Source organism: Lutra lutra, chromosome 15, assembly GCF_902655055.1.
Source record: "Lutra lutra chromosome 15, mLutLut1.2, whole genome shotgun sequence".
In the NCBI taxonomy this organism is placed as follows: domain Eukaryota; kingdom Metazoa; phylum Chordata; class Mammalia; order Carnivora; family Mustelidae; genus Lutra; species Lutra lutra.
Window position 1 is genome coordinate 57,998,383 of NC_062292.1, and position 14,153 is coordinate 58,012,535.

A 14,153-nucleotide genomic window follows, 5' to 3' on the forward strand; every position below is an offset into this window, starting at 1 on the left:
GGACGCACATGGAGTACTGATTACATTTAAAAAGTCATGCATACTGCAATAAACGCTGACGAACACAGTATCGAGCTCTGGCCGAAAGCACTACAACTCTGCAGGTGGTTACTAGTTCCTCAGGGTGTCTCAGCCTCAGCACTACCGACATTTGGGGCTGGAGCCGAGTTGCTAGCCCCTACCCACCAAACACCCATAGCATTTTCCCAGCTGGGACAATCACCAATGTCTCTAGACATTGCCAGATGCTCTCTGCAGAGCAAAACGCCCCCAAGTTGAGAACTACTGACTTAGCTGAAGAAGAAACATACTGTACACATTCATTTTATTTTTTTTTTCATTTTTAGAGAGGGAGGAGGGGGCAGGGAGAGAAGAAGAGAGAGACTCTTAAGCAGGGGCTTGACCTCAGGACCCTGAGATCATGACCTGAGCTGAAATCAAGAGTCAGATGCTTAACCAACTGAGCTGCCCAGGCTCCCCTGTAAAAATTTTTTTAATCACTAAATTAACTAAGAAATTGTAGTAGTAGGTACAAGACAGTTTGATCAAAGACCCCAAAACTGCCTGTCTGTGCGGGGTCAACAATCCGCCCCCCAAAACAGGGGTCATAATCTCTATCAGCCAGCTGACGGGACCACACAAACGTATGAAGAAACAGAAGGAACCACAGAGACGATGTGATTCAAAATCCTCAGTGTCCAGAAAAGGAAACCAAGGCTTGGAAAGAGCAAGTGGATTGTCGCTAACCACACAAATGCCACCGGTAATAAATTTAAACTAATACACATTCATACAGGCCTTGCAACTTCCCTAGCAACTCTGGTTCCTTACCTCCAAAATCAGGGGACTGGACAGATAATCGAAGTAAGAGGAAGAATGAGGCCACAGTCTGTGGGTCAAAATCCCTGAGGATGACCAGACCCTCAATGGTCTCACGTCTTTCTCCCTGCTTTGATCTCTCCTACACAACACTCTCCAGTAGGGCTACACATCTCTATGTGCCATCTCTGTGTCAGGACAGAGAGACGAGAAAAGAGAATTCTTGGCTTTAAGGACCTTCCCTCCTCTGGGGAAGACAGATGGACAAACACATGGTAGTCAGTCAAGGGAACACGGGAGGGTCATCAGACCAGAATGGGGTTGGGAGGGTAGAGTGTCAACAACAAGAACAACAAATCTTCCTACTGGAAGTAACTCCTAAGCTAAATCCTGCTGAGAGAGTAAAAAGGAGCCAGGCTGGGGGCAGCAAGAGAGAGGGAGAGGAGGTAATGGGCATTCCCAGACTAGTCCCCTATGTCCAATTTCTCTAGAAAACCATGAACCCAACAGATCTGAAGGCCTAGGGGCAAACGAACCGGCAAGGAGCTACTGTCAAAGCAGGTGTTGACAGTATAAGGTAAAAGGGGACACTGCAGCAAGGATGGGTGACCAAGAGCTTTCATCTACTGTGTTGAGGTGCTTACACTTGACCTTGAGGACTCCCGCAGTCACTGAAGCATTTTTTTGAGCAGTAAAGCTATCTGGTCAGATGTGCTCTCCTTCTTGTACGTACATTTTAAACTTTTTTAAAAAAAAACAAACTTCAACAACTAGCAATAAAAATGATTTTACATCCCATTTCATTTCAGTCACATCTTCCCCCCGCCCCTCCTTGACTCCCCCTCCCTTTCCCTCCTCACTGCCCCATAACAAAACAGACAAAAGTTGCCCAAAATAATATCTATGCTTACAACCTAGGAGGTACTCCAAATTTTTTTAAAATCTATTTTATTTCATTATTTTAAAAGTACTGGTCAAGACACAGTAAAGTGATTTCATCACAAGTCAAGATCAAGAGTTTGAAATACATTGTTCTAAGCCAAGGTTTCTTAGCACTCTTCACATTTTGTGTAGGTTAATTCTTCACAGTATGGTAGCATCCTCAGTGTGACAAACAACACTGTCTCCAGACATTGCCGAACGTCCCTTGGGGGGCAAAACTGCCTCTGGGCTGAGAACCACTGCTCGAGGCAATAGAGGGTAGAGGCATGGCTGGGGGATGGGCCAGGGAGCCCTAAATTAGACTGAGTTGACAAAGGTAGGAAAGCAGACACATATTCACAGCAGAAATACATATTAAGAATAAGGAGTGTGGGTCTGTCTGAAGTAGTTCCTGGGTCAGATTTTTCAGGGGAACCTCAAGTCCAAGCAAAAGTATCTGGATGAAAGTATTGGGAGAGCAGAGATGAGGAGATCCCCTCTCCAGGCTTGAACCCAAGGAACTGGCACTGGGTTTTACATGAAGCTTAAGCAAAATTTCCAATTCATCAAGACAGCTCAGGCAGGAAAAGAGGGTCTAATAAGAACACTATGAAGTCACACGGAGCATCAGCATACATCCCGTGGCTAACAAGACGCAAGCTCATCATCTGGCTTTCTACTCTAAGGGCACTTGCTTACCAATTAGGTTTTCTGAGAACCTTCCCCACAATAATGGGAACGTAGTCACTAAGAGCACTCTCTTGAAGCTACCGATTCACCCTCATTTGACAAGGTAGTTAATTTCCCAAGCAACACAATGAATTAAAAAAACAAAAAACAAAAATAGCACTACCAAGGACTACCTTGGCTTTCTGCAAAAAACTAGTAACTACCTGGTCACTGATGTTAACATGAAATTTATCCATTAGCTATAAAAGAACCCCTGTTGTTTTTCCAGGCCCCTTCCCCCACCACACAGCCGGCTGTCCCTCCCTCCCTGGCAGAGGACAAGGGGCAGGTCACTAAGCCACAACAAACAAGCTACCCAGCAGGAGTGCCTGAGGAGCGCAGACACGAAATAAAATGAACAACTCTAAGCAAGATCAAGGAAAAGTGGTGGCTGGCTACCATGGGAAGGCTAAAGAAGGTCTCCCTCAAACATTTAGGCATAAAGCCACCAAGACTGAGACTGGACTAATTGTTTATCTGTGGCCAAAGACTGAGGAGCTACTTACATTCACCTTTGTTGGCAAACAGTCTGTCAATTGCACTTTTCGTACTAGCAAACCAGGATCTACCAAAAACAAATTAATAGCCATATAGATTCAAAGTTTTGAAGCCCCCCAAAAGAGGCCAAGGAATTTTATTTCTTAATTTTTTAAAAAGATTTATGTATTTATTTTGGAGAGCGAGCTCGAGCAGGAGGGGCAGGGGAAGAGGGAGAGAGAATCTCAAACAGATCCCACACTCAGCTCAGAGCCAGATACTGGGTTCAATCTCAGGACCCTGAGATCAGATCTGAGCCCGAACCAAGAGTCAGACACTTAACTGACTGCACCACCCAGGTGCTCCAAAGCCAGGGGATTTTTAGAAACAGGAGGAATGACAGAAAGAAGGATTGAGAGAGTTACCCTGAAAGCCAAGGGCTAGACCAAGATTTCTGAACTCTGGGACAACAGACGTTTTGGGCTGGACAGCTGTTTGTTTGGGAGACCTGTCCTGTGCATAGTAAGATGCTTTACAGCATCCCTGGTCTCCATCCACTTAGATGCATCTCCCTTCAAGTTGTGACAACCAAAAATGTCTCCTAAGGGGACAAAAATCACCTCCCCCCACCAAACTGAGAATCACTAGGTAGGCGAGACCCAGCTCCTATTAATGATATAAATGTTAACGGGAAGGTCACTGGCAAAAGGAGTACTGCTTTTCTTTTTTTTTTTTTTAAAGATTTTATTTGAGAGAAAGCAGGCAAGGGAAGGAGCAGAGGGAGAGGGACAAGCAGACTCTGTGTTAAGTGTGTAGCCCAACCTGAGGCTTGACCTCAGGACCCTGAGATCATGACCTGAGCTGAAACCAAGTCAGACGCTTAACTGACTGAGCCACCCAGTCACCCCCCAAAAGTAGAATTTCTAAGTCAAATGCCAAAGTCCCAAAGAGAACCCACCTCAGTAGGAAGAAACTCTGTGGCCACTTTCCCCTTCGTATAAACATATCTAAAACAGATATAAAACATAACTTTAGTATAACTTGAGTGCTCTCCTCTGCCTCTGGCCAATCTGATGCTTATGTCTCTTGTGTGGTAGGTGACACCAGAGTCTAATGACACTAAAATAAGGCAAAATATTTTCCAACATTATCTCTGATTATTAATGTTCTAAGAATCTCTAATCAGGTCAGGCTATATCCTATTTCTCAGTCTGTAAACAAACATTCCTCTGGGCCCTCTATCTGGCCAGCATGCTTTCCTTGTTAATCTGCTAAATCAAACTGCCTCTATAAACTGTATCATACCACTTTCTGCAAACAGATGGAACTAAAGTGTCTTTTGAATGGAAATTTTCCACACTTTCTACCTTAACTAAGGGCCTTAACCCAGAACCTTCTGTGCTTCCTGTTCCAGAAACCACTGCCAAGCAAATCCTTGACTCTACACTTCGTACCCTTTGGACTTAATACACCAAGGAAAGCTCATTCATTTGCCTTACAACTAAAATTAAACCTTGTCAAGCTTCTTCGTTAACTGCCTCGATTTCCATTATAGCATGAGGCTAGACAAAATATGCCCCTCTAACCACTTCTTTTCCAAAGCAAACTAATGATAATCCAAACTAAAAGCCCTTGTAACACTGTAAAAAACAAACAACAAACAAAAAAACCAAAAACACACACACAACAAAGCTATTTAATATTATAGGATCATTAATTGGTAGGTGACCTAGTATAACCATCTTCTTTTCCAATTTCTCCAAGAAAGACACTGTATCTCATCATGTCCACTTAAAATTAAGTTAGTACAGAAATATATCTTTTGGATTTTTGTTCTCCATCTTGAAAGTCTGTTTGCCCTTCTGTTTCTTTAGTGTATTTACTTATGGGCAAGTAGGAATTTTCTAACCTTATTCTTTGCACTTGCACACATAAGAGTTCTCTGCCTGACATGGGTCCATTATTTGGGGCATTTTTACAGACTCGACTATATCCTCTCAAAATTCATTTGCTGAAGCCCTTATCCCCAGTGTGACTGTTACCTGGAGGTAAAAAGGTAACTTGGGTTCAACAAGGTCATAAGGTCGGAGACTTAATCTGACAGACCGGCTATTCCTGTAAAGGGAAGAAACACCAGGACTCACGGCTCTCTCTCTTTGCACAGAGAGGACAGGCCATATGAGGACACAGTGAGATGTCTGTCTGCCAGCCAGGAAGAGGGATCTCACCAAAAACCAACTCTGACAACACCTTGATCTTGAACCTCTAGCCTTCAGAACTGTGAGAAGATAAATTTCCATTAAGTCACCCAATCTGTGATATTCTGTTATGGCGGGCAAGTGGACTCATAGGGACATGAAATATCTATAGAAGAAAGACATCTGTCCTCTTCTCAAATTGAAGCCATCCTTAAAGTTCCTAAGCCTACCAGCGTCATGGATGCATACTGTCTTCGACTTGGTGGGTCCTACTGATAAAGGATATTAGAACATGTGGTCTTCTCTGAGCACTGACTACAGCAGACATTTCAGAATCACAGAAAGCTAAAGAAGCTTCTTCTTTCTTTAAAAAAAAAAAAAGAAAAAAAGAAAAAAAAAAAGCCTTGTCTGTACTGGTACTATATCTTTCTGATTATAAAAGCCCTCCACACTCTCTCCTGCCATAAAAATAAGAAACTACTCTCAAAGAGCTATAGACTTGTGGAGATAAAAAGCACCCTGAAGTTTTTAGAGTTTTCTGCTGGATGCGACAGCAGCCACATGGCCTCCAGGTCAGCGTCCAGGGGCAGGCGCTGCTGCTTTGCTTTACTCTGAACTGCCCTGCCTGCGGTTCATCCACACACCACCCCAGCCCCCACCAAAGACCAAGACACACCACCTCTCTAATGCCAGACTCCTCTCCTCTGTTGGTCACGAGAACTATAGCCCAATGGAGGCAGAACCCTATCACTCTTTCCACAGTTACAGCACCCTGACACAGCCATAAACTGATTTCAAGACCTTTCTCTTGTTCCAATATTGGCCTTGTCTTTAATGTGGACAAGACCTACCAGTAAGACTCTCATGGCAGGCAGGTGTTGAGTTTGCTGTCTGTCCCTAACACCGGACAGTAGAAAGTTCCCTCTCCATTCTGACGAGGTAGCTACCTCTCTTACCTTGACTAGAGCATGCACCTCATACATCTGCCAAAATTTACTCTGACTCTTGTTACGTCTCTAGAGCTGGCTATGCCTTTGGAGTTGTTTATAATACTAGACAGCAGTAGAAGTAACGGAAGTCTCTTGCCACAGCTGTGTTGACATTTCCAATAGCCCTGGGAGAACAAATTTTACTCCACAAAACCTCATACCGATGTTACGTGTGGACAAGTCTAGATGACGATGCAGCATAAGGCAGAAGTCATATCCTTTTCATGCCACCACCATTTTATCCTCATTCACCAAACAGTCTCCCTAACAAAGACGCTGTCTTATTTTGAGGACAGGATCCAAATTCAAAGAAGCATTGTTAAATACAGCAGGATCATGTTTTAACACCCAGATAACATCTCAGTACCACTGTCCTGGCCCACTTTTGTTGTCATTCAAGTATCTTCTCCTTCACCATGTACATAAGGTCATGACAAGGCACAAGGGTCTACAGGAGGGTAATAAGAGTAGTCAGGAATGACTGGTACACCCAGAACTGTTGCCAACTCTTTTACTTGCCAAATCCGCTGTGTGAGCAAATCAATTAAGACAAAGAGAACCACAAGATACCCGCATCCACAAGGGCCATTTGTAAACATGCAACTCTTATCCAAATGAAGGAATGTGCTACACGTAAGTTAATGTGTTTTGGAATGAACAGACGCATATTTCAGCTTTTTGCTGAAACAGTTAAAAGATGTTATTCCCGGATTTAGGACATTCTTGCCAATAAAGGGAAGATGGCACCCTTGCACAGATTTAAAGGAAGTCTGTTAAAACATACACACTCTAAAAAAAGAAAGAAAGAAAGAAAGAAAAACAACAACAACAACAAAACCAAAACATACACACTCTAACTAGGAATCATTATCCACAGCACCCGGAATCAGCTGGAGCAGTGGCACATCAAAATGAAATACTAGAAAATAAACTGGCCCATGACCTTAATGAGTTTGAGAGGCACAATAAAAAGACCCACTACAACCTATTCCACGGAGCAGCGAAGGTGAGCTTTCCCAAACAGAAATAGTGTGGATTCTAATCACATTTAGAATAAATTCCGAATTCATAAAGCCTTACCTCAGGCCTACTGCTTCTCTGACCCCAAATCGTAGTTGCAATAATTTCCTATTGTGTTAGGTTAAAATGCCATAATGAAGTGGACACTTAAGGCGGGCACACTGCTAGCTGAGCCAAAGAGCAGGTCTATGACACCCAACAGTCAACCACTCCCTTAAAGTTAGCAGAGAAAATGCAGATGTTCGTGAGGAAAACGCGCCTCACATTCAACTCCTCAACTATGTCACTCACTAGTAAAAATCCATTCCAGAAAGAAGCAACCATGCACAGCAGACACTTTAAGATGTGGGCCTCTGGGTGTGTAAGTAAGTACCATAACTCAGCACCAGCACCATCTTACGTACTTAACAACCTCCTCTGAGATTACAAATGCTTGTGTCCACTTTTTTTTTTTTAAAGATTTTATTTATTTATTTGACAGACAGAGATCACAAGTAGGCAGAGAGGCAGGCAGAGAGAGAGGTGGAGGCAGGCTCCCTGCGGAGCAGAGAGCCCGATGCAGGGCTCGATCCCAGGACCCTGGGATCATGACCTGAGCCGAAGGCAGTGGCTTAACTCACTGAGCCACCCAGGCGCCCGCTTGTGTCCACTTTAACATGCCATGTCTATGAGGTTTACTCCAGAAAACCTTCAACTTGCTCGGGAGCTTGTTGAATTACTCATGATAGTCACTAGCTATAGGATTCTAGAACAAATACTAAAAGTAAATGCACCCGACACAACATGCAAAGGAGCTGCTACTTACACTACCTCTTCCTGAGAAATTCGCAAAGTGCAGCCACATCCCCCTGAGAGGCTGGCTCACATGGAGCCATGCAGAGCCTCCAACCTGCTTTACACACACCTCTCCTCTCCCTTCCTTCCGCTCCCCAGTCTTGCCACAGCGAGCTGGACTGCTGGTGGTGTGCAGCCAGAAGGCAGCACCGACAGGAAGGCTAACACCCCACACAGTGGCCTGGCGTGAACACTATGCCCTCCAGAAATATCCTATATTGGATGGTGATGAACAGACCCCATCAAATCCTCTTATGAGCTCCGGGTGTGAAACAAAGAGAAAGAATCCAAGATAAATGAAAGATTCAAATACCAGCCATGAAACAGTCTAAATCGTGAGAAAGCAGAAGCCAGTGAGACGTAGTCCAAACAGAGTACCGCTGTGTCTCCATGTTGACAAAGCACTAGAGGGGCAAGGAACAAGGTGTTTGTTGGCTAAAGGGTTGCCATAACCACGTTCCTTGAGCTACATTACATCCTATTCAACACATCCCAATTCTCTGCCTTCTGAAATGGTTTCCTGTTCCTCATCTCTCCTTGGAGCTTTTCTGTAAATCTGCATTAACACCAGCATGCTCTGCTTCCTACAACACGATCCTCCTTCACACCCCCCCCAGACCTATTCTGTCTTCCCCAACTCCATAAACCGCACACCATCCATCCAGCTGCTCAAGCCAAATACCTGGGAGGGTTAAAAAAAAGAAAAAACTGGGGGTGCCTGGGGGGCTCAGTTGTTAAGCGTCTGCCTTCAGCTTGGGTCATGATCCCAGCGTCCTGGGATAGAGCCCCACATCAGGTTCCCTGCTCCGTGGGAAGCCTGCTTCTCTCTCTCTCCCCCTTCCCCTGCTTGTGTTCCCTCTCTCTCTCTCTCTCTCTCTGTCAAATAAATAAATAAAATCTTAAAAAAAAAAAAAAAACTTATTATGGATATTTTCAAACACTGACAAAATGAGGAGAACGGGACCTATTACCCAGCCCCGGGGAGTGTCAACAACTTATCAAGTATGCTTTACCTACTCCCCACCCTACCCCAGAGCAAAGAAGTTAACCCCTGATTTTTTTCTTTTTCCCTTCAGCCCTCACAACCAACTTACAGGAAAGTCTTACTGTTATTTCTAAAACTTATCCCGAACCCATCACTTTCTCATTTTCACTGATATCACCTTAATGTAAGTCACCATCATTTCTCAACTACACTATCAGAACAGCCTCCTTACTGGTCTTCTTGCTTCCGCTTCTGCCCCCGAGTTCAATTCCAAAAAGCAGCCAAGAGGAACTTTAAAAATGAGAAATCAGCTATGTGTGGTTTCCTACTGCATTCAGAATAAACTCCAAATTCACAAAGCCTTACATCAGGCCTGCCTCCTTCTCTGACCCCATCTCGTAACCTCTCAGTCCTGCCAAGCCACACTGGCCTTCTTTATGTCCTCTGAACTCCAAGCTCGGTCCTGCCATAGGGCCTCTGCATGGATTGTTGCCCTGGCGTGCAATGCCCTTTGCCAGACTGTCACCTCGCTGGCTCCCTGCTGTCTTTCGGACCTCAGCTCCAATGTCGCACCCTCTGAAAGGCCTTCTGCCCAAGCTACGGTGGTCACTTGATCACTTGCTACCACATCACCATTTGAATTCGCCATATAACTTTGATTACCACCATTTGCTACTTTTACCTCTCTTTTTGAAAAAACTTCTCTCTCCTAAGTATAAGCTGCGGGGAACAGGGATGATAAGACCTTTCCAATACATACATTCATTCTTCTTTTTTCATAAGAAATCCTGATTTCATTCAGTTATCAACTCCTCTCCTGTGCAGTCATGGGCCTCAGGAGAAACGGACCCTTTATTGCTCCAGGCCCAGGGAATGGCAAGACAGACAGATGAAAAGTCGGATATCCCTTGCCATGACTACTTCAGAAATGAGTGTCTGGCCTTATTCCGGCCAAGAGATATAGGTAAGGTTCATGAGAGGCTTCTGAAAAAAGTTGTTCCCTGCTCCTGTAAGAATCACGGAAATCCTAGTCTTTTTCTCCCTCTGGTCATGAATGAAGAAACATGGTGGCATACCCCATCTATTGAAGAACAGTCTTTGGGATGAAGTCCACACTGCTGTTTATACAGAGGAGACAGAAGGAAAGAACTTATGTCCTTGATGACATAGTTGAATCTTCTAATCAACCAGCCTATGAGTCCATACTACCCTGCCTTCCTTCTATAAAAACTAATGAATGTCCCTGTGATTTAAGTCAGTTTAGGCTAGATTTTCTATTACCCAGAGGTGAAAATACATATAGGGACTTCATGTACCTTCTCATGGCTATACATGCAACACCTAGAAAAATGCCTAGAATATGGTGGGCACTTACCAAAGACATGTTGAATGAGTAAGTGGAGAAGTCTAAAATAATAACTACTAAAGGAGAAAGAATCCTAAAGCAGTTATTCCCCATTTAGCCTCCTTAACTATAAAGTCAATAAATCCTTAAGAAAGGGATCTACTTCAGTACTAGTAAGTAAACACAAAGATGTTCTTGATGAAGGTTTTAAAGTGTCAACACTGGAATATGTCACCATCATTACAAATGGAAAATGCCACTTTCAACAAGCATGCATACATTTATGAAGACTTACAGGTTCTTGGGGTTCCGTCTCTTCCCATGCTCCCCAACCATCATCTTCCCAGTTTGATTTACCTATTATTAAAAAAGATGAAAATTGCTTACATGAAGTACAGAGCTTGAAATATTTTACTAAACATTTCCTCTAAACATAATAGAACCAACACCTGATATATAAATACTATGTAAATATATATGTCCTTAAAGATTTTGTGATCTAATGTAGCAAACACATTAACTGTAGTACACGGGGAGTACTGTAACAACTACCATAAAAGGGAGGAGTGAGAGACATGACAAAATACAGGGAGGAGTCACCTTAAACTAAGTCTTTAAAAAGTACCAAGGAACTTCTCAAATATACTTGAAAAAAGGCCAACATGAACAAAGGCAGAAAGCGGTAACTCACATAGAGGAGTAATCAAGCAACAACTAACACGTACTCGGCATTTCTATGTGTCTAACTGCTTTATAGACATTAATTCACTTAAGCATGACAAGGATTCTCTATCATCCCTTTACTACAGTGAGAAAACCAGGTTATTTAATTTATAAAGCCTGACCAAGATCACAGAGGATTAAGTGGCAGAGTGGGGTTGAAATCAGGGCTTCCAGAGTTCCAAAGCCCACGCTCACAAGTATTCTGCTATACTTTCTCCGCTTATGGTTTATGAAGAGGAATAAAAATTAGGAAACATGGGGCTTGCAGTTAAGGCCAAAACAAGTTTATTATGTATTATTTTAAAATAGAAGCGTTCCCTTGATATCAAAATTTAGAAGTTTTTTTCATAATTTGGAAAATTACAGCTTGTTCTTTGGCAATCTAATTCACTTAGGCAATTTCTTTATTCTGCTAATTTCTCCAATACACCAAAAACAACTGCCTTATTGTGGGCTGATGGCAACTAAGCCATCCCATCTAGAGCTTTTAAAAAATGCTGTTTTTCTTTTTTTGTTGTTGCTTGTTTTTTATTGTATTTTGTTAGTCACCATATAATACATTTTTAGTTTTTGATGTAGTGTTCCAAGATTCATTGTTTATGCACCACACCCAGTATTCCATGCAATACGTGCCCTCCTTAATACCTACCACCAACCAGGCTGACCCAACCCTCCCACCCGCATCCCCTTCAAAACCCTCAGTTAGTTTCTCAGAGTCCACAGTCTCTCATGGTTTGTCTCCCCCTACCATTCCTGTTCGAGAAAGCAAAGTACCTCAAAAAGCTTATCACTCTAAAATCCGTGATTCAATTTTAATATTGCTATTAAAAGAATGTATTGAAATACCACCACTCGGAAAGACCACATAGAATTGCAAACCCTTCGTGGGGCCAGCGAATGATTCACTCCTTCATTCATTCATTCAACAAACACAGTATCTTTAGTGTGTTGGCCACTGTGCTAAGTGCTGGAGAGACAAAAGAAAATAAACCTTCAAAAAGCTTAGTTGGCACACATAACCTTCACTGAATGCTGTACAATACTATAAAAAATGCATTATTTCTCTTCTATATTGGAATAAAAAGTACCTGACTCAATTCACAAATGACTCATACAATCAAACACAAGACAGTAGCAATTTGGATTTCCTGCCCCTGCAGAGACCCAGAATCTCTTAATGCCATAATTCAAAACATCCAGGAAGAGAAGTCCTTGAAAAATACTTTCTTTATATAAGATATTTGTGTTCATGAAGGTTTTTTTCCATTTCTCAAGGCCCCTGACTGAGAAATTTCTATTAACAAGAGAGAAAAGGGGACTCAATCACACATCTTCTCCTATCACGGGAATACATTTTCTAAAGAAGTCATGGTACAAACAGAGTTGAAAGGAAGGTGAAACAGAACTATTACTCAGGAATGTTAAAGATGTGTTTGAAGGTTGGCCTGGAATCCTAAGTCTATTTATAATACTATAAGAAAATGCATTCTAGATTCTATTCAACTTAAAAATGGAAAACATTAATTCTATTTCATGGATTTTATTTGAGGGAGAAAGCAAGAGAGCACAGGAGGAGAGGGAAAGGGAGAAGCCGACTTGCCGTTGAGCAGAGAGCCCAATGCAGGGCTTGATCCCAGGACCTTGGGACCATGATCTGAACCAAAGGCAGACACTTAACCAAGTGAGCCACCCAGGCATTCCAACCTTTTTTTTAAAAGGAAACATTTGCAAACTGGACACTACCCTTATATCTATTTCTAGTCTGTGCTGGTAATATAAATTTTGCAGCCTCCTTAGGTCTGTTGAAAATCTTCTGATACGATTTTGCAGGTTGCTATTTGACAGTTACTGTCGGCTGCTAAAAAGCGTTGGAATCTTAGCACTATACCAAGGTTATTTCTTTTTTTTTTTTTTTTTTTTTTAAGATTTTATTTATTTATTTGTCATAGAGAGAGAAGCGAGAGTGAGCACAGGCAGACAGAGTGGCAGGCAGAGGCAGAGGGAGAAGCAGGCTCCCTGCCAAGCAAGGAGCCCGATGTGGGACTCGATCCCAGGACGCTGGGATCATGACCTGAGCCGAAGGCAGCTGCTTAACCAACTGAGCCACCCAGGCGTCCCCCAAGGTTATTTCTTATGCTTTCAAACTATGCAGCAGGCCAAGCACATTATTGAAAAAAAAAAAAGGATGGTGTATATTAAAAAAATAGTTGATAAATGTCTAATCAAGCTGCCATTCAAGTAAACAATTTTATTCAGGCAGACGTTCCCTCTGATAACTTTTCTATGAAGTGTGGTTTCTTCAGTTGGTTCCATTATCAGTGTTTTTTTAATTGATCCTTAATCAGGGTTGTGGATAACAAAAGCAATGTATTTAATATATATTAAAAAACTGTCCCTATTTAACATCAATATGAACTGCTACTTTAAGACCTTAAGATTTATAAATTCTACATACTCATGACAAAATAACATTTTTTATTATCACTTACTATAAAGAAAAGCTGAAAATAGTTCACCATGATTGTCTTAGAATAACGAGATTAAAATTACCCTGGCCCATTAGAATTTTCTTTTTTAACTTTTGGTAATTTATAACAAAATCACGCATAGGAGATTTTGAATTTTAATACCAAGCTGTGGTATAAGTCAGTTTAGCAAAGTGTATTATAGAATAAGTGCACCAGAATATACAAATACACTGTTTGGGGTGGTTAGGGTCCAGTGTGAAAATTCCAAGCACTCCACAAAGCTCTAAATCATAAAGCCAATGGCACTTACCCAGTTTGCTTACTGAGCTAAGCAGCACTCATCTCAGTTAAAGCCCAGACTAAATGATAAGGTAATTTTAAGTGTTCCCCCCCACTTATTAAATAAGTAAGTACCAAGCACCTAAACTGAAAAGCAAATCTTTTAACTGTCATCAGCTTCCTATGTCTTTCATTTTGCTGAAGTCCAATTCAACAAAATTGATCAGAAAATTAAAAGAATGAGACTCACACTCACTGCCTTAATAAAACCAGTTACGGTCTCTTCTGCAGCTTCCTCTTTCTAGGTAGCCTTAAAAACTCCGCAAGAAGTACAAATAATGAATTAGGGATGACTGACGTTTCAGG

The 14,153-nt window shown here is 42.1% G+C and overlaps 1 protein-coding gene across 1 annotated transcript in view; it reads right to left on the bottom strand.

Annotated features, from left to right (window-relative positions):
* Positions 1-14,153, bottom strand: part of RAB3GAP2 (RAB3 GTPase activating non-catalytic protein subunit 2) — a 93,824-nt gene that overhangs the window by 63,251 nt on the left and 16,420 nt on the right. The window contains 1 exon segment of the mRNA XM_047703648.1: positions 10,613-10,674. Within this exon segment, the coding sequence (XP_047559604.1) occupies positions 10,613-10,674 (62 nt within the window).